Genomic DNA, 22337 nt, shown 5'->3' on the forward strand with positions numbered 1-22337 from the left:
AAAGCAACTTGAAATCGAAGACAATCAAAGGTCAAGAAAACCAACAAACCTTCCCGTAAGAAATGTTCATTATTACAAGGTACGTTTGGTTGCACATTTGGATCTAACAACATCCCACCGATACCGTAATTGCTGGCCATGAACGCATACAATCACAGTTTCCGAGTTTGTTCTGATTTGGGGCTGCCAATCACCCACTAATTACTAATGGAACTCAGAACCACAAGGAAAAATCTCGTTCGCCAGATATGTTGATACAATGAGCACTCAAACGCGCCACGCCACCTTGGTTATGTACAATGATGAGGAAGAAAAAGAATATAACCTCAAGCATGATATCCCATTCAGTATTTAAAAATCTTTAGCGGTTCATGTGTGCACAACCCATGCATAGGATATTCTTGATATTCTTGAATATCTTATATATATATATATATATAATGGTTCTATGCGGTTGAGCTCATGGGAACTTCCCATGAGGTCGAGCTATGTGGGCCCCACTGTGATGCGTGTCGAACACAAACACCGTACATTTGATGGGTCCCCTTTAATTTGTGGGATATCTAAAAAATCAACCGTATACGGAACTCATGTGGGCCATACCATCTAAAATCATGTGAGACATGCCTAAAGCATATAAAAGCACTTGGTGGGGCCCACCTAAAATTTGGATGCATCTGAAACTTGGTCTGACCCCTCATCCAAGTGGGACACATATAATGGATGGACTGGATTTGTGAACCACACCTCGGTGAGCCCAACAAATGATTCCCAACAAATGAATATAAATGTTTTAATGGGAGGGTAACCCCTCTCAACTTTTGTATATGGTGTGGCCCTCAAAAGTCATTGATTAACTTGATTTTTAAGATCGAGGCCCACCATGGAATGGGCATCTGAATGATGGGGTAGATGTTTGACATGCATCACGGTGGGGCCCACACAGCTCATAGAACCATCTCCATACACACACACACACATACACACACACATATATATATATATATATATATATATATATATATATAGAGAGAGAGAGAGAGAGAGAGAGAGAGAGAGAGAGAGAGAGAGAGAGGAATGCTCACCTGTCCATCTTTTTTGGTGAAAACTCATGCGCACATCTGCACATGTCATGGGCACAAAATCCGAATTGTCCACGTAATACAGCACCCATGAAAACCCCATGGACTAAATGTTAGCCTTATCCAAAACTTTAGTGGGCCATGGCAAAAGGAGAGGCAAATCAAGAGGGAAAATTGTTTCCATTTGCTATGGCCCACCAGGGTTTTATATTAGGATAAAAGCTAGGCCCTTGGGGATTTCATGGCATGCTGCGTTACATGAGCCATTCGGATTTTGTGCCCATGGCATGTGTGCAAAAGTGCTCACAAGTTCTCACCTTTAAAGGTCCCTAGGAGCATTCCTCTCTCTGTATATATATAGATGTATATATAGAACAGGGATAGAAAGTTTGTGTTTGTTGCAATTTTGGGCCACATCATCACATATTGCCTTAAATATAACAGCGCTAAGATCGTCAGTAATGATGTGGACCCATCACAATGCACAAAAACAGGAAATTTTCATTTGTGGCAAGTAAATGATTTAGATTCTTATACATATAGACATAAATTATTATTTTTTAATTAATTTTGTTAATTGTATTTTTATTTTTTTATATCAAGACATGGGTAAACTTGTTATCTTAGGTTTCATTTAACAAGTGGAATATCAAAAAACACATGTTTCAATGTAGTCCAACCCAATTAACAACAAACCCTTCTCCGTTGTTGTAGGATGGGACCACATGACTGTGCAATCAGATGTTCGCAACCATCCATTTGGTGCACCTCATAATGCATGGGCCACCCTACAAAAGTTACGCCGACAGGACATCTTAATCCACATTCTTTTTCTCTTTTTCTTTTTCTTTTTTTTTTTTTTTTCTTTTTTTTCTTTTTTTGTCTTTTAAAATTGGATGGTCTCATATTACCAATCAGTGTGAATTTCAGCATGAGACACGTCCACACCAGGCCTTACCATATGGACGGTTCAGATCATCTGATGAATGACCACACAAGTACACATGATGGAGATGTGTCTAAGTTGCCACTCAATATTTTGAATATTGTCCATCAATTGGACACATATATGCACTGTGTGTGTTCTTGCAGCTGGTTGTTGGCTGCAGCCATTTCTAAAATCCTCCACTTCTCTTTCCTCTTCATTTCTTCTTCATTAGCCATAGCCTCCCGTTGGTCGAGCTCTTGAACGCATTTCGCATACATCCTCGGCTCCATTTCTTCTAGCATTGTCTTCACGCTAATGGTCAGTTGCCGAACCGTCTTGCTCCAGTGCGACTTGATGTTCTTCTCTATGGCTTCCACCACTATCGGAAGTACTTTTTCAATAGCCTCGGATGCCATTCTCACAAAATGCTCGTTGTTCCAAACGTACAGAGCCCGCTCTGCGACCTAAATAAGTCCATGGTTAAAATTATTTTGGAAATATGGTAAAAACTGCCTTTTTCTCTACTTAGGTAAAAAGAAACCTCTTACTTAAAAAGCATGAATAATGATTTCTTGGATAAAACTATATAAACCTAGACTTCCAATTTCATTAGAGATATTTTTTGTGTTTAATCGTTGACCTTTTAACATTTTTTATAAAAATTACTCCAAATAAAGTAATATCACTGTCATTATATTATGTAGTTTCCATTTTAAAAGATTTCATAGAAAGTTTGATTCCTCTCTATCAAAACATGTTAATTGGATGAAGATCAAGCTTGCGTTCGGCCTTTAGCGCTTGTGGGGGATAAAATAATCAGCGGACTTTGGAATTTCTAACTCCGGGTAGAATTTCCAAATCCATGAAATGATATATTCATGAAAAAGGCTCTTTCTTTCTGATACAACGCCAAAGAGTTCTGGCCCAAGACCCAAAAGTAGGCTAAATCATGTATCGATATAGGATTGATCCATGAACAGCGGAAGTTAGATTATCAATTCCATCCGTCTAAAACCCTCATCTTTAACTTTAAAAAGAGAAAACACTCGTATTTTATTCAAACCCTAATGAAAAAATCAGGCTTAAATACCCTATTTCGCACGAAATCGTAAAACTTAACAGTGGACCGATGGTTGACCGTGAACATCACAGCAAGTTACGGTTGACTGTGAATTCTCACGGTCGACCGTGCCATGTAGAATGCAAGGCATTTGAACAACAATCTCTACCTTGACTTGCATTCTGTTAAGTCATCCTAAAGACCTCTCATGTAATGTCAACCTTAAGCGTAGACCACTCATTGCATCACTCCATCTGCAGGCAGTTCCATCTGCACCCCTGTGCAAGGGTGCTCGATCTCATCAATGGTTAGTGAGATTAATCAAGCTCAAGCAGTGCTTGAACTTCTCTGTGGTCATCGGCTTTGTCAATATATATATTGTATTCTCGTCTGTATAAATATTTTGAAATAGAATCTCCCCTGAAGTAATGAGCTCCCGTATCTTATGGAGCCTCACGTCGATATGCGTGGTTCGCATGTGATACACTTGATTCATCGCCAAATGGATAATACTCTGACCATCACAATGCAACCAAATCACCTCTTGCTTCAACCCGAGTTCACCTATCATACCTTTAGACCATAGTGCCTCCTTTGACGCCTTAATCGTAGCCATGTATTCCGTTTTAGTTATAGACATGACTATCGTAAACTATAGTGTAGATCTCTAATCTACTGGTCCGCCTGCTGATGTGAAATTATATCCTGTAGTAAACCTTCAGTTGTCTAGATCACTTCCATAATTCGAATCCATGTAACCTACAACTCCACCTAAAGCATTGTGTCATCTAAACATGATTTAAGTATCGACTATGCACTTAAGATACCTAAGAATTCACTTAACAACATTTTAATGCTCTTTCCCTAAATTCGCCATGTACCTGCTAACCACACTGACTGCCTGTGAGATGTTCGGCCTTGTGCAAACCATTGCATACGTCAGACTCCCCACTGTACTAGCATATGATACCCATTACATTGTGAAATCTCTTCTTCTATACTTGGACATGACCTGACTGACAACTTAAAGTGACCTGCTAGAGGTGTGTTAACTGGCTTAGCAGTTTTCATGTGGAACCTCTCTAGTACCTTCTGCGCATAATCCTTCTGAGAAAGCCATGATTTTCCAGACTCGTTGTCTCTGCTTATCTTCATGTGTAGGGTCTTCTTCGTAGTGCCCAGATTCTTCATGTCTAACTCCTTACTTATCGGAGACTTAAGCAAGTGTATCTCTATCTTGTCCTTTCTAGCAATCAACATATCATCTATATAAAAGCATCAGTAGAATGTAGGATCCATCCTTAAGTACCCAATAGCATACGCATCAATCATACTCGTACCTGTTATACCCAATCTCAACCATGTATAAATCGAACAACTTGTATCACTGCCTCGAAGACTAGTTAAGCCCATACAACAACTTCTTTAGCTTACACATGTGGCCTTCCTTACAAAGCTCCTTAAAACCTTCAGATTACCTCAGGTAAATGACTTCCTCCAAGTTCTCATGAAGGAATGACGTCTTCATATCGAGCTGCTCTAACTCCAAATTGGATTCCATTACCATTGCTTGTAACACCATGATTAAGACACGTTTCATGAATGGGGAGAAAACTTCATTATAATCCACTCCTTCCCTTTGCGAGTATCGAGTATCCATTTGCTACGAGCCTTACATTATACTTTTGACGATCCTTCTCTGTTAATGCCTTTTTTTCCTATAGACCCATTTGCACCTTATAGCCCGCTGACCTTTAATAAGTTTCACTAACTACTATCTTTAATTCCTTTAGTGTGATCCCATCTCCTCTGTCATAGCCGACAACCACTTGTCGCCATCCTTTTCAAATTTTGCTTCTTAAAAGGTAGAGGGATCTCCACTCCCTGTAAACAATGCAAAAACACCATGTCCTCGAACTCATACTGAACCGGGGCTCTAATGGTTCTTCTCCCTATTTTGGCTATACTTTCCTAAGTATCTTGCTGATTATTTTACTCAGTGTCTTGTTCCTGTTGATTTTCACCTTCAGTAACCTGCTCAACTGGCTCCACTTATACCAACAATCTCTCAGTCCCAACATGATTTTCTAACTTCTCTATTGTAGCTTCCTTGTTTGTTTTCAGTGCGATGCCTCATTGAAGACGACATCTTTGCTAATAACTACCTTCTAAGCAACTGGATCCTAAAGTTTATAACCATTAACACCTTTCTCTTACTTGACAAATATGCACTTCCTAGACTTTTTATCTAATTTTGACATATGTCCGCTTTACATGTGAACATATTCTGGACACCTGAAGATTTTCATTCCTGAGTAATCGACATCATTGCGTGTCCAGACTTCCTCTACAACCTTGTAGTATAGCACTATAGGTGGTGAGCGATTTACTATGTGGCATGACATATTCACCACTTTGGCCCATAAGCTTTTAGGTAGCTCACATATAATGACATACTTCTCACCCTCTCTAACATAGTTCTATTCATCCTCTTTGTTACCATGTTCTGCTGTGGGATCCCTGGAGTTAAGAAGGGTCTTGTGATACCTTGATCCTTATAGAATTCTATGAATTCCGCCTCTTTGTACCGCATGCCTTTGTTTGACCTGAGACACTTGACCTATCTCTCGGATTGCTTTTCTACTTTTGTCTTCCATTACTTAAACCTAACAAATACTTCAGACTTGTGCTTCATGAAGTAAACCCAAGCCTTCCTCGAGTAGTCATCTATGAAGGTCACGAAGTACCATTCCTCTCCCTTAGGTAATACTATCACTGGCGCTCACACATCGGAATGAATATAGTCGAGCACCCCACTGCTAGTGTATGTAGCAGTCTTAAACGTTACCTACACTGCTTGCCTAGAATGCAATGCTCATAGAAATTCACCTTGTATGCCTTAACTTCCTTCAACAGTTTTCCTTTGTGAATTTTCATCATGCCCCTCTAGCTCATATACCTTAACCGCATGTGCCATAGATTTGTATCATTTGTGCCAGATTCTACATGTGAGGTGGTAGCGGCCTCACCCATAATTGTGCCCTCGACTAACTTATAATGATTTTCAACCTTATATCCCTTCATCAACACCATTATACCTCTATTGACTTTTAATACACCATCGGGTGCGGTGAATGTGCAACCGTTTTCATTTAAAACCCCCAAGGATATTAAGTTTTTCTTTAGCTCTAGGACATGCCTGACATCACCAAGAGTTTGAATGGCTCCATCAAACATTCTTACCTTGATGGTCCTTCTTCTGATGGCCTTGCATGCTGCATCATTTCCCACCAAAACACTTCCATCATCACATAACATGTAGGAATTGAACCAAGTCCTATTCGAGCACAGGTCATATGAACATCCCAACTCTATAATCCAAGTGTCAGAGAGACAACTCGTACCTGAAGAGACTGAGAGAAGTCTCCTTCTGAGTTCTCTTCTACTACACTCGTCGATTCACCTGTGTTCCATTTCCCTTGCTTTTGCTTTCCATGTCAACATTTATTTTCTAACATTTTTTCTTGAAATGCCCATAATGTTGCAATAGAAGCATCCGTCATTGGCCTTCAACTTTGATCTGGACTTTTTCTTTTTGTCAGACCAAGATCGCTCCGCGGATCAACCACGTCCTGGACCCCCTTTCTCGACTAGCCTTTTTTTAAAAAAGAGAGATTGTATTGCATTATGAATAAAGCCCAGGGCTGTACAACTCTAAAACTAATTCAGGCCAGGCCATCAACAAAAGGAGAAGGCTCGCCTATCCTATGGGAAAACCAAAGAAAGGGGCAATACCTAAGAGAGATTGACCTCCCTTAGGTATCCCAAACCTACTCTATCCAGGAATATGTTAACCTTGATGGTAGGAGGGAGGGACTCCTTAGATCTGAAAATCGTCTCTAATTGGGTCTCACTCCCCAGCCTGGCTAAACCGTTGCCACCACATTAGCTTCCCGAGGCATGTGAGATATACGAACCTCCAAAGTGCGTCGAAGTGCCTCGATCCTTTTCCTCTAGTACCATAAAGCACATGACCAGCATGTCTCCTTTGCAAGGGCCGCTACCATAGAACTAGAGTCGCTGGACACCTCAACTCTCGAGTACCCGAATATGGCACACTGCTCAATGTCATCCAAAATTGCCCTAAACTCCGCCATAGTGTTAGAACCTCTCCCATACCCAAATGCAAAAGAAAATAGGAAGGCTCCATTACAATCTCTATCCACTCCACCACCCTTAGAAGGACTCAGGTTTCCCCTCGCTGATCCGTCAACATTCACTTTGACCCAGCCCTGAGGCGGCCTTGACTACTTGACGATTAATGGCACCAGCTGTTTGGGCAGAGGGATGCTGATTCCAAGTGTCTGAAGTGAAATATGCATGGGAAGAAGCAGGGATTTAGGTGATGGGAGGCCATCAGCTGAAAGCCTGACCCGCTGCAGGACGTTCCCAATAATCGTAGACACTTGCATTGCTTGGTTGTCGAAGAGCACCTTATTCCTAGATATCCACAACTCCCAGAAAATGAAGGGAGGAATTAGACCTTTAAGAAGGGGAAGGGAACGGGATCTCAGTGAGGACGCCCACCATCTAACAGCAATAGAGGTGGTAGTGGTTGCCCCTGAAGCTTGAACATTATAGGCCTGAATGAAGAAGCCCCACACTTGGATTGTGACCTGACTATTCATAAAAAGATGATCCACTGTTCTAGATGTGGTGAAAGAGCGTAGTAAACGCACCTTGAAGCCAAGATGACCCCTTTCCTCTGTACAGCCACCTCAACTGAACAGCTCCTTGGAGGATCTTCTAGGATAGCAACAAAACTTTGGGCGGAAGTTTGGCATGCCAAACCCATTTGGCCCAGCTCCTCTGCTTAGCTCTTGGTCTAATAGATTGCCATGCCTTACCTATAGCGAGTTCCCTATTTTCTGGATCAATCCAGGTGCACCTGTCTTCTGTTGGAGAGGTACAAATGCCTCCCTTCCTGACGAGATCCACCCCCTGCTGAGGGAGAATACTGCTAGCTAATGTTGGGGACTTCCAACCTGACGGCCCGATGAATTCGTTGACAGAAACTGCTTCTTGCCCCGGAGGAACTGGACATAGGCTATACGTGCTGAGGGGGCCCAGCCCCGACCAATCATCAACCCAGAAGCTGATATTGATCTACCAATCAGCCACCGCAGGTGCTACTCTATCCACTTCTTTCTAGAACGGGGATGCTGAGACTGACTAACTGGATACCACGAAGGAAGAGTTACTGTCCACATGGTACTTGGCTCTCATGAATCTACACAAGCAGCTGTGAGTGCCCCGAAACCTAACCATCCAGCCAAACTTCATGCGAAAGGCCTGAATAATGGATTTTAGGCTTCTAATACCCAGCTCCCCTTCCGATTTCGGCAAGGATAGCTTTTTCCAGCTATTCCAGTAGCATTTTTTTACTATTTCCTTCCCATTCGCAGAAGAAATTTGAAAACGCCTTCTTCAGGTCGCCAAGGATGCTGACAGGAACATCCATAGCTTCTAAGGTATGAACTGGCACACCAGATAGGACATGATTAATTAAAGTCAACCTACCAGCCTAGGAAATAATTCTGCTCTTCCAACCAGCGATCTTTTGTTGAATTTTTTTTAACCAATCTTTAGAAGTACACTTTCTTCGCTCTACCTTGGAAAATTGAGATGCCAAGATACGTGAAAGGGGCTTCAGCCTTAAGAAAGACAGGGATTCGACAGGCCAATCTGATTCGAGCCTCAGAAATCAATGACGAAGGGATGAAGAAGCCCTTGTCCTTGTTAATTTTTTGGCCTGATTACCTCTCATGGTCCCTGAGGAATTTAGCCATCGCCTTCAAAGAGGCCCTACTACCAGTAATAAACAGGATCGTATTGTCTACGAATAGGAGGTGATAAATCGGAGGGCAATCTCTATAGGTCTTGAACGACAGGCACGTTCCTCGAAACATAAGCCGATTGACACCCTGTACAGAACCTTCGCCGCTATGATGAAAAGGTCTGAGGAAATTAGGTCACCCTAGCGAAGCCCTTTAGCTGATTTGAAGAAGTTAGCCACTTCTCCGTTAATCAGGATGGAGAACCAAGAATTGGCCTAACATCTTTTCACTATGTCAATCCAGCCTAAAGCGAACTCGAATCTGGCTAGGATTTTTTTCAAGAAGTTCCAGTTGAGCCTGTCATAGGTTTTTTCCATGTCCAGCTTGAATGAGATGTTGCCTCCTCTTGAAGCTTTATTGATGTCTCGAAAGATTTCCTAAACAAGTGCTTCGCTTTCTACTAGCGATCTACCCTACACAAAAGCCCCTTGCTCAAGAGAAATGATTTTTGGCAGAATTTTACCCAGCTTGGAGCCATAACTTTATAGAATATCTTATATATGCAATTACATACGCTGATTAGCCTGAAATCTGAAAATTTAAAAGGGGAACTTATCTTAGGGATGAGACATATGAGGGATGAAATTAGAACTCTAGGAAGGATTCCTCCTTTAAAGAAGAATCTAGTCACTGATATAATGTCTTCGCCCACCGTGTCCCAGCACTCTAGGAAGGATGCCCCAAAAAAACCGTCAGGACCCAGGGCACCATCAGGAGGAATCGAATGAACCGCATCTCTAACTTCCTCCCAAGACGGTTCCATCATAAAAAATTTGCTGTCCTCTTAAGAAACCAAGGAAGGGATGGCAAAAGTTAGATCTCCCTCGTGAATGTTGCCTTCATCTTACATAAGCTTACAGAAGAATTCAACTGCCTCTAACTTAATCTCATTATTGTCAGATAGACGTACCCCATTATCTCTCTTGATTTCTAGAATCGAAGCTCTTCTATCTCGACCCGTGGCAGCTGTATGAAAGAATTCAGTGTTGCGGTCTCCTTCCTGCAACCGGTGTATTCAAGATTTTTGTTTCCAGAAAATCTCTTCACACAGTTCCAGCTGCATCAGCCTATTAAACGCTGATCTCAAGGAATCCAGCAGGGATGGATCATCCGAATCTTGTGCTTACAATTTCGCCTTGTTCAAGTCTTCTGTAGCCGATTTAAGATTCTTGAAAATGTTGTCAAACATATTTGCATTCCAGAACTTTAGGGCCCTCTTGAAATTCCTGAGTTTGCTGATGAGAGCTTGGAAAGGATCTCACATCAACATTTAAAGACCATGACCTACATATTAGGCCTCTGAAGCTATCGTCTTTGGTCCAAATGCATTGGAACCTGAAAGCTTTTGGAGTAGAAGGTCTCGGTTGAGGAAAAACAAGAAGTAGGGGGCGTGATCTGAATTTCGTCTGGGCAGATGTTTGACATGGCTATCTTGGAACTGCTGAAACCACAACGAATTACAACACGCTCTGTACAATCTTGTCCACCGACGAGGCTGCCCCACTTGGCTATTCACCCACGTGAACCTATTCCCTGTGAAAACAGAATCTTAGAGACCCGCCCTATTCAAAGCCTCAACAAATTCCCCCACACTACGAGTATCAAAATTGGATGAGCCACGTCTTTCCGATGGGGATAGGACTACGTTGAAGTCCCCACACATAGCCCAAGGGGCAGCCATCTGATCCCTTAGCATAGCTAGGTCATTCCACAGGTTTCTTCTCAACAGTCTTGAGCATTTAGCATAAACAAATGAAATTTGCACCTTCAAAATGTTCCCACGGATTCCCACAGCCATGGACAACATTTAATCTGAAGCCCCCATCACATGAATGGATAGCAAGGATGAAGCAAACACCTAAATCTTTCTGCCCTGATCCGCATTCAAGAAAGAAGAATGGAAGCCCAGTTTCAGGCCAGTACGGATCCTTTTCTCATCCCTGAGCATCGGTTCCAAGATGGCAACCATGGCAGGTTTAGACTATCTCACGATACTCTTTAGAGTACGAATTGTGGGAGCATTTCCCACCCCGCGCGCATTCCATATAAAAATACTATTCATGGAATTTGGTAGCTGGTATCTCGCCTCGACATTTTAATTTTCTCAATCTTCCTATTCCGTCTGGCTTTAGTGTTAGTTGTCCTTCTACCGGTTGTCATTCTTTTACCTTCCTTAGTCGCCAGGTTATCAATGCTCTTCCTGGAAGCCACCTGCTGTGGCAGGTTTTGTATCGTCTCTGGGGGTTCGATGTTACTATCTTCCAACCGCCATGTCTCTTCAGCTGAAGAGGCATTCTCATCCACTTCCAGATCTAGCACGCTGTCTATCCTGGAAAGAACAAGGTGTTGGGGTTAACAGGGTTCATCCTGAAGAGGAGACAAGGACTTGGATGAAAGAAGCAAGGATGCTGGGAGTTTGCAAGTTGATATGGGCGAGATGCATCTCGACAATGACTGTTAGGGGGAGGAGAGATGGTGGCTGAAATGAAATAGGGGGATAAGTCCACAACAATCTCTCCCCTCTCAAAGGACTTCCTTCTACTCTTGCTGGGCTAAGAATAAGAGTCCCAAAACTCATCTTGGGAATCCTCCGATCCCTAGTCCGAGGGGGTTGTGGGCTTTCGAGAGGGCTTTTTTGGATAGAGGAAAATGATCTCTGAAGAGAGGATCCAATATTGAGGCTGGGGGGTAGGGGAGGTTGTCCTAGGGTACTTGGGTCCGCTACACCCAGCAATTAGGTGTTTAGAGGGAGAGATGTGGATGTGGGCAGGGCTAGGTTGACGAGCTGACAGGGGAACTGTGATGTGGGTAGGGCTAGGAGCAGTACTAGGTTTGGGGAAGCTAATTGGGGTGAGTCTGGGCATGGGGTTGGTAGGGGAAGAACAACATCCTAGGCTTCTAAGCTAGGATTATGTTGGGGAAAAATCAATTTGGTTCTGAGGGTTTGATCGGGGTATATGTTGCATACTAAGGGTGGGCATTGGCTAGTTAATGGGAGGAGTTGCAATGGGGGGAGCTATAATGGGGGGAATAGATATGGTTGAGAGTTGTATATCACTGGACCTGTTAAAGATAATAGGGGTAAGTTCTTGGGGATAGAACACTTGCTCCACCCATTATCGAGTGGATCCCCTGATCAAGGGCTGAGAGCATGTCCTCAGCACGTATTTAGTAGCACGGGTTATGAGCATTTCATTCCCATGGAGTTCCAGCAATGGCCTGACCAGAAAGTCTTTGCCTGCAACTTCCAATATCCTGGAACTGTGAAGGTGTAAGTGCTATGTTGTAATTTGAGCACCCATTATTGTCAAATTTTTTTGTGCCAAACCACTTAGAGTTGGTATCTTGTTATGATAAGATGGAAAGTTCAACTTCAAGTTATCATCAACTATTCTACATTTTTAAGTTTAAGAACATTACCAAAGGTCGAATACAAGCTCAAGTATAAGAACAGAAACTCAAAGCTCAAGTTCAAGTTCTTTAACTCTAGCTCAAGTATTAAGTACTCAAGCTCATATTACAAGATCACTACCTCAATCTTAAAGTCTCATGAACACAAGCTCATGCTCAAGTTCAAGTCTACAAAGGTCAAGCTTCACGTACTTCAAGATAATCGAGTTACCGAAGCAATCAATGTTTTGATGTTTCAAACTCACATTCAAGGCATGGATGACCGTAGATTGACCATAGGTTAGGTCACATTAATTTCATATTGAATTTGAGTCAATGTATAAGTTTATAGGCTTTTCTTCGACTAGTCCTAGTCATTGTTCGACTAGTCCAGGCACTGGCTCAACCAGTCCAAAGTGTTTCTCGACTAGTCCAAGATTTGTTGAGAATTTTTGAGAATTTTTTGTTGTGGCTCGACCAGTCGTGCACACTACTCGACCAGTGGAGTGAACAGTCTCAACCAATCGAACAATGCTCGACTAAAAGTCCAGCAAGATTTCCTGGTCCCACTCGACCAATCGAGTAGTGGGTTTATCTTATCGCGCCAAAAATTTTAAAAATTGGTTGGTGCTTCGACCGGTCGAATCGACCCTTAGACCAGTCGAGGGAACATATCTTTTACCTATAAATCGAGGATAAATCTCAGAGTTTTTCATTCATTCCAAGCCTAATCAAGCCATCACCCTGAGAGATAAGTCCCTGCAATTGTGAAGCTATTACTTATTCATTTTAGATTTTTTTTATAGCTTTTATATTTGATTTTGTGATCTCTTTATTCAACTCTATTGTATTAAAAAAGAGAATTGTGATTTACCCTTTTTAGATCAAAATCAAATCAAGCTAGCCCAAGCTAATTTAATTTAAAAATCATTTAGACTTAGAACCATTTCATTTGTGAGATTGGACATTGAACATTTACGTCTATATCAAATTGGTTCTACCAGGCTACATCGGAAGAAGAATCTTCAGATAAGTATAATTTCATTTTCCACAATTTTGGTTTGTGAGATTTAGTTAGGAAAAACTCATTGTGGGTTTTTTGTAATTGTGTAAGCCCATTTGAAAAACATAATTGTGAAGGTTTTAAGGTAAACCTTGGAAAACCTTATTTCTTAGTGAAAGCCAATATCCTGTGGGTGTGGATATTGGGAGTGGAGTAGTTGTGTGGCTGTTTGCGAACAGTTGGTGTACACACGCGAACCATTATAATTCTCAGAGTTTGGATGATGATTGTGATATATGTGTGATGATGAATGTTGTAATTTTCTTTGTGCACTTGTGGTGAATGTTGTAATAACTTAGTTTATTTCCTTTGCCTCTTTATTGGTTTGAGTTTTTGATACTTACCAACATTCTAGTAAGGTTGTCCTGCCATCAGCCTTTGGTTTTTGGTGTTAGGTTGTTCTTAGAACTCAGTTTGTATCAACCTCTTAAGAATAGTGCATTTGAGGTTGCTATTTAATTGTGTTATCTATCTTTGTATTCCGCATTTATTTTTTATTTGGCATAGTCTTATTCACCCCCCCCCCCCCCCCCCCCCTTCTTTAAGACTTAGAGCTTGGCCTTTTCAGAATGTTGGAATCTAGTTGTAGCAAAAATTTCACTCTGGTGTACTCTTGATCTAGTCCCATTAAGGAGCACTTGCTAACTTCAAGAACTTGGCCAATTGAACTACCCATCGCACGAAACACTGATTCAAACTATGCATGGGCCAGGATGCCATAAAGACGAAACCATATGCCCTGCTCAAGAGCGCCAAGTTCCTTTGACTACGCCTTAAGAGTAGAAAGACTCATGTCCTTCTGCAGAGATTTGTCAGAGAAGAATGATACCATTTCCATCCTTGTCTTGAAGTCAAAGAGGAAATGATCTTGGTCTAAACGGGATATATCAATAGTAGAGTAAATGTACCTAGATATTGTAATGGTTTGGATTACGCGTATCAAAGTAACGACTGGTGAGTTTGCCTAGCCCACAAGCGCCATATTAAGGCAGTTAATCTGTTCAGCAACTTGTCTCAAGTTTGCCTGGATGCGAAGTTTGTTTGCAGCATTTTCTTGAGCATGTGAAGTGTTAGAGCTGTTAACGTTAACCCTGTTATTGAGTGAGGCATTTCTTTGAACATCAGGTGGGCGTTTCTGTCCCCAACCCCTGGCTACCTCAACAAATGATGGGTTGATTCCATTTGAGTTGATTTCAAGTGGAATAACCTTATGAGGTAGATCCGTTAGGGGAACTCTATGAATGTTACTCTACGCTACCCCTTGATTCGATTCATGTATGAGAGTGGGTCTCGTAATCAAGCACTCCCTAGTCGTATCCTATGGCCACTCCTTGTCCATATCCACTATCAGGATTTTCACATCCACCATCTTACCATTCAAACACACCTTCGCTTCCAAAGGTTCCTTCTCATTAACGAACCGGATGAAGGCAAATCGTCTTAGTCTACAAAGGTTATGGTCCCACGGCTGGTAAATGTCGATGATCCTCCCATACTTACCGAAGATTCTCTGTAGATCTTTAATGGATGTTTCCGAGGAGATGTTAGCAACGAAAAGAGAGGATGGGATGAAAGGAGGTTTCTTGTGGCGAACCTCCGTCTACCTCGAATCCCTATCCATCAGCTCCTCCATCCACTGGATGAAGGCGTATATGAGGCGCATATATGAGGTTTCTTGACTAGCCCTTTCGCTTGAGAGCCCTCATCATTTGAATTCTTCCTTATCTCATTATAAACAAGCACCACAATGATTTCTTCATGTTTCACTGTATTCTTCCCATAGAGCAGAGTAGAGACGAGATGGTCGTAAGGTAAGCGATGCTAGAAGTAGCATTGCTTTGTCTTCTTTCTTAACTGCCTCTTCGAGCCTTACCAACTTGGTATATCTTTGTAAATAAGTTCATCTGATTCAAGAGATCAAATCGTTCCTTCAATTTCAACCCTAAAAGTTATTTCTTCACAAACAACTTATTTATGAGGGACTTCAACATATATATATCTTCTAGTTTCTTCCACATCTTCAATGGAGATTCCTCATTCAGGACGTTGTACATAATCCCATCTGACAGACACAAATATATGGTGCTCACAACTCTCTCCGCGAGATCGCTCCAGTCATCATCCGACATCTTCTTTGGTTTTGTTTCCAACAATGCATTGCTCAACCCTTATGAAATTAGAATGTCTTTGACCTTCCTCTGCTATAAACTGAAATTGTTCTTCCCATCAAACTTTTGTATATCAAAATTTGATCTTGACATCTTTGTTCAAACCTAAACGTCCAACCTGATGTTATGGTACCACTTTGTTGTGAGTGAACCCTCTATATCATGTAAACCCGAGGTAGTGACAAATCCGAATCAAAATCTAAGTGTTAGAAATTTGAATCTAATCCCACAATCAATCCATGCATTTTGTGGAAGTACGATAAATGAAATAGAACAATATAATAATTTAGGATAACCAAATAAAAACAAACAATTCACAAACACATGATATTTTACATGAAAAAACCCTTGTGGGAATAATACCATAGCACAAAGTGATAGAGATCCATTATAACCAAAACCTTAGAGTTGTACAAACTCTCATTATTCAATTACAGATGTACCAGATCTCCCCTTGTGATGTGCACCTCTAGTAACCCCTAAATCCCTTAAGAAATCTTTCCCAAGCCCTCTACAAGTGTAGAATACCATCTCCCTTGACAGACCTTAGCCATTTAAGAGAAAACACTTGTATTTTATTAAATCCCTAATGAAAAAATTGGGCTTAAATACCTTATTTCGTGCAAAATCGTGAAACCCGACTATCGGGTCACGATCGACTGTGACCATCACGGTGAGTCACGGTGGACTCTGGAATTCCATGGTCGACCGTGAACATTACAGTGAGTCACGGTTGATCGTGGATTCTCACGGTCCATTATGCCCCGTAGAATGCAAGGAATTTGCACAACAACCAAAAATTAGTTTACACCAAAACTTATGGCCCAAAGAAGGTTTTGATGATAGCTGTACAATCTTCATTTGGTGGTGAATGGGTGTATTTGAAATATATATATATATATATATATATATATATATATATATATATATATATATATATATATATATATATATATATATATATATATATATATTTGTGTACACACACACACACATATATGGCAACCTTCAATTCTGAGGTAAATGGAATAAGAAGTATTACAAATCTACCTTCATGGTGTGTTTTGGAATCTCAACAAAATGCTTTACTGTAATCCAAAGGAAATGCTTTTTTTCCCTTCCTATTTAAGAGAGGAGAGCCGCACATGTTACAAAAGTGTTTCTCGGCTACTAATCTAGTGGACACATGGCACGGTGCTGATACCCCAAAACAATTTATTTATCTGCTACAATACTAAAATCACATTAATAGAATAATTTGAGCTATCCAAATGTTAGGCATATAAATGGATGGTTAGAAAAATATTGGTGAGTCAATTGTTTGTGATCCGTACATTTGTGGCCCACCCAAGCTCAAAATTTTCTCTCTTATTTATTTTTTTATTTTTTTTTTTTTTTAGCCAAAGTGTATATTTGAACGGGTTTATTACAATTATTTTATCAAATATCACATACATATACTTTTGAAATATGAAAGTTGATTTATTTAATCAAAATTTAATCCTAGGTACGTGTCGAAGTACTTCAATTCCCTCTAAAAAAACAAGCTTTCAAACAAAAGATTTTAATTTTTGTGCATTTAAACCAAACACAAATGAAGATTATGAATCACCTTGATTCCAATGTAATTGGGATTTGGATTCCCATGCATTCCAAATCCATGCTCCTAAACAGGCCTTTAATAGGCTGACATCCTTAACATGGGGCACGGCTTTGGTGGATCCCGAGGTGCATGGGACCTTGACTGTGGGGCCAACCTTGTTGTATGTGACTACATCCACGTCATTCATATATGTTCAAAACTCATTTTACGGCATGATTCAAGATATGAAGCAGATCTAAATTACAGCGCGGACCATAATACATGAAACGATAGTAATTGGCATTAAAAATTTCTTGTGGGCCACAAAAGCTTTGGATCAAGATGATATTTGTGTGCTATCTTCATACAGGTCTTTGTCATCTTGTCAGAAGGTTGGATGACAAATACACATTCCGGTGGACTCCATGAAGTTTTTAATGGTAGGGATTCAATCATGACTGTTTCCTGTGGTGTGGTCCACCTAAAATTTGGGCATACTTCACTTTTGAGATCATGCCATCAAATAAGCTTCAAAAATGGTTGGACGGTGTGGATTTAAGGCACATGTATCACTGTGAGCCTCACAGTCAGGGTCCACCCACTTGAGTGGTCAGGGAGTCTCACCTAATCCGCTTCCCTTAACATGAGCTGGTAAGACTGGTAGACAAAGTGAATGTCACGCGTCTCTGTGGGCCCACAAAGCTTTGGTTCCATGGGCTCTGTGTAAAAGAAGATAATTTACAGAAAAGAGCCCTATTGCTGTTTTTATCTCATGTTTTAAAAAATACGTAAAATACAGAATGTGGTTACCAAACATGCTTGGAAGATAGTTGAGAATGTGCGTCTACCGAACAGACCCTAGTTTTTCAAGTTTTGTCATTTTCACGGGATTTTTCTTGTTGTTTTTTAAGTTTTGTCATTTTCATGGGAATTTTCTTGTTGCAATAGTATTACTTGTAGAATGAGATATTCGGCAAGGACAGTGCATGGGCCCACCAGGCTGTGTGTATGGCATCAATCTGTCTTTTAGGGTAGCGCCACCGTGGAAGTTGTATGCCCAAAACAGGCTGAGCCGACCATTATGTGGGCCACCACCCTGAATGTAAATGTTTCTCTAGGGAGCTGATTAATTAGGTGCGGCCTAGGCCTCACCCAAGACGGTGCAGCCCTTACTGTGGGGTCCACCTTAATGCATGTATTCTATATCCACTTCATCCATCCGTTTTGCCGGATCATTTAGTGCAACAGCCCAGAAATGAGGAAGGTCCATTTCTCAGGTGGACTAACCTATAGAAAAGAGTGGTGAAATGAAGATGTAAATTTCAGGTAGACCATACCATAGAAAACAGTAGTGATTGAATGCCCCACCCTAATGTTTCCTTAATGTTTATTTGCTGTCCAACCCGTTGATAAGGTCGCATAACCTAGATGAAAGGATACAGAAAATATAAGCTTGATCCAAAAATTTTGTGGCCCATTAACGGTCAGTCACAACTATTTCCTATGGTATGATCCACCTGAGAATTGGATCTGCTTCATTTTTAGGCTCATGTGCTATCCAACGATATGGTAAAACAGATGAACAGCATGGATATAGAATACATGCATCAAAGTGAGCCCCATCGAAAAGGCGCCATCATTTTGAGCGGGGGAGGCTGCGCCCAATCTGCTACCGTTCTTCTATGGTTGTCTATTGCTTTTATGATTTGGCCCACATAATCGGCCTAATTTGGAGTAACCCATTATTACAGTGGGTTTCACATGATGTATGGTTGGATGACATGCACATAATGCTGTGGGCCCCATCCAAGTGAAAAATGGACAACCATTTAAAAAAAAAAAATAAATAAATAAATAAATAAAAATCTCTAAATTCTCGTGTTAGCCTACTTGCTAGCTGGATCGGCCTGATTATTGGGCGTGAGTGCGGTTCACGCGATGTACTTGTTGAACTCCGTATGCACACCCCGGTGGGCCCAACGCCCCGGCCTACTTTGTTGAAAATGCATATCTTACAAGGACTTGCAGAGACACCGGCCTCGTTGACATACAACGCTATGACATTTTTTTAAATGTACGGACATCCCAATAAACAGGAGTTTTAGAAGTTGCCGCTACGAAAAACCAATGTCAGGGTCTGTTGACCCCAGATGATCGTTTAAGGCCCGTTTTGATATTATAAAGTAAGTTGGTTTTTATTTTTATTTTTATCATTTTTTACTTACAACAGTAGGTTAGTGACTTATTTTAGATAAATAAGTTTTATTTATGATTAATTATAAGTAACATTTTTACTTAAAAATACTTAATCACTTCAGTTAAATTTATTTATTTTTTTTAGCTTTTTTAATTTTCATAAGTTGCCAAAGAATGGCATCAGAAAAGATGATAAGGGTTGTTTACCAAATATAATTATCTTCTTATTAAATAAAAAGAAAGATGATCTGACACGAAAGTTCCCCTTGATACATGCAGAATTTTCGTGAGCTAATCTCATTAGTGTTTGATCTTGATCTGATGGTCATGCAACATGTAGCACACAACATCTCATCCACTGTCCATTACTTCGATCTGGATCAAATGGTGATGAGACTGAAAAAGTCAAATTTTATGGTCGGATTAGGTAGACCGATGGGCCAGAAAAATTCAACTGATCGGGCATAAAAATCTCCTAAAAAACCAAATCAGGGTAAGAATGATCTTTATCGAGATCATCAGGAAAAAACCTGCAAAATGCGGACCGAAACACAAACAAAGAAAGTAAATCAGGAATTGTATGGTTCTGGACCCGAAGGGTCACCTTGAGTCCGTACAACTGTGGCACATTGCTCAGCAATCCGTACATTCGATTGGACCATCTACCCCCATTGGTGAACCATGACCCAAAAGGTCCAAAGTTTAGAATGTGGGTCAGCACTATAACAATCACTTATTACCATCCATTTCCAGGCCTACGATTAGATCCATGTACTCTAACCACATGAGTGATTCTCCGCCATCATTGATCCATGAAAAAGCCCATGAGATCGACGGTATGGATCACCTCAGACCAGGATAACTGCCAGGCTAGAAAATCCTATTCATTCAAACCATGAGTCCCACTCACCAAGTTCAAGACACAATGACCCACTACACACTTGCCCAACCAATGCGTCACAAAATTCCTCCCTTTTTTTTTTTTTTAAAAAAAAGGAAAATGAAAAGGGAGGAAGATTAGTACATAAATTTTGGATCACATAATTCCTAAAACAATAAAAAATTAAAGTAAATGAACCAAAAAAAAAAAAAAGAAAAAAAAAAGAAAAAAAAGAAGAGAGAAACAAGAAGAAGAACAAGAAGAAGAAGAAGAAGAAAAGAAAAAACAAAGAAAATGAAAAGAGGGAAGGATCAATCTCTCACCATCCAAGGATCACATAATTCCTAAAAAAAATAAAAGTAAATAATTCAAAAATAAAAAATTAAGGAAGAAATCAAGAAAATGAAAAGAGAGAGCAATCTCTCACGCCATCCAAGGATCACATAAATCCTTTAAAAAAAATAAAAATAATAATAAATAAGAAAGTGAAAGAGGAGAAGGAGCAATCTTTCACCTTCCTTGCAAGGATCACGTAATTCCTAAAATTTAAAATAAATAAATAAATAAAGAGTGAATGAGTCATCTCTCACCTGAGAATTCCAACTGTTCAAGCACTTGGCAATCTGGGCACAAAGAGGGAAAGCCAACTTCCCAAACAGCCCCTGATCAGTATACTCAACTAGCTCTTCCACCTCCCCAATAAGCAGCACCTCTTTCTGGCAGTTGGTTACGGGCCAGAGCCTCAAAATCCCTCCAACCACAACTGCACCCAACATGGGTTCTTTTTGTACAAACTGGGAAACACAGTAGGCCAGCTGCCTATGGTATACCTGCATCCCCTTTGGCTTGTGCATGGGAAGCAACACCCTCACCAAAAACACCTTGTGTTCCTCCTTCAATGGAACACTGAAGCCATTGATAATACTCCCCCATATCTCCAGCAACTCTCCAATCCCACTGTGTCGATCCATCTCGAACACGTAACTCAAGAACACATCCTTCATCGCCTTTCTCATGAACGAGCGGTGGAATGTGAATTTGGAGTATATCCGATGGTACACGTTCTTCAGGCTCTCTCGCTCCCGCCGGTCCTCCGTCTCGAACAAGGAGAGGAGGTTGATGAGGAATGAGTGGTCGATGTGGGCACGGAGCATCTTGGGGTCATAATTTAGGACTAGCTTGAGGAGGATATCGTAGATGATGTGGAGGTGGGGCCATGAGGGGGATGGGGATAATAAGGTGGGGTCCGTGTCGTCGTCGAGGAGGGGGAATTCAATGGTAGGGATTGGATTGGAGGGAGGTGGGAGGGGGCGGAAGAGGTTGGTGGAGAGCATGGAGAAGAGGGGGGAGAGGATGCGGTCATCGGTGAAGGATGGTTTGGAGGACTTGAGAGCGGTGAGGAGTTGGGTGAGCTTGAGGCGCTTGAGGTCTTGCTGGTAGGGGGATTCGGAGGGGTCGGTGAAGGTGAAGATGAAGGTGCAGTAGGAGATTATGGAGAGGAGGTCGTCGGTTTCGGAGTCGTGGGCCATCGCAATTATTAGGGTGGGGGTGGTGTTTGGATTGGATTCTAAGTCGAATAGGTTTTGGAGGGTGGTGGATTTCTTCTTTGGAGAGGCTTTTGGGCTGTATTTTTGAGCACCCATGTCTCTCTCTCTCTCTCTCTCTCTCTCTCTCTCTCTCTCTCTCTCTCTCTCTCTCTCTCCCCTTCCTCCTCGTCCTCCTCGTCCTCCTCCTCCTCTGTGTGTGTGTGTGTTTGATGTTTTTGATGTTTGAGTTTGTTGCATGAGTTTAAAATCGGCGTTACGTGCGTGTATCAGGCCAAGGGGCCCGTGCCGTCAGGTAACGACAGGTCGATAACGGCTGTTATTACTGATGTTTGGAAAAACAAGTAAACAAAGAGATACGGTCCATTGCTCTCAGACCAATTTTAAGTTCTCCTATCTGTCCTGGGGCACTTGGACAGTCTGGTTATCGATCTTGACCGTCCGTTAGGTCCATCACACGTGTTATTGGCAATCATGCTACAACCACAACAATCAAACTTTTCTAGATATAAAATAAAATGGCTTATGAAATGGACGGCCGTCATTA

The 22337-nt window shown here is 41.2% G+C and overlaps 1 protein-coding gene across 1 annotated transcript; it reads right to left on the reverse strand.

Annotated features, from left to right (window-relative positions):
- Positions 1 to 1937: 1937 nt before the first annotated feature.
- On the reverse strand, positions 1938 to 21952 carry LOC131237221 (serine/threonine protein phosphatase 2A 57 kDa regulatory subunit B' alpha isoform-like). Its single transcript, XM_058234900.1, has 2 exons — positions 20837 to 21952; positions 1938 to 2474 (listed from the first exon to the last, which is right to left on the reverse strand). Exons 1-2 carry the CDS (start codon positions 21887 to 21889, stop codon positions 2136 to 2138), a joined length of 1392 nt encoding a protein of 463 aa, XP_058090883.1. The 5' UTR covers positions 21890 to 21952; the 3' UTR covers positions 1938 to 2135.
- Positions 21953 to 22337: the final 385 nt, after the last annotated feature.

Source organism: Magnolia sinica, chromosome 2, assembly GCF_029962835.1.
Source record: "Magnolia sinica isolate HGM2019 chromosome 2, MsV1, whole genome shotgun sequence".
Lineage (NCBI taxonomy): Eukaryota > Viridiplantae > Streptophyta > Magnoliopsida > Magnoliales > Magnoliaceae > Magnolia > Magnolia sinica.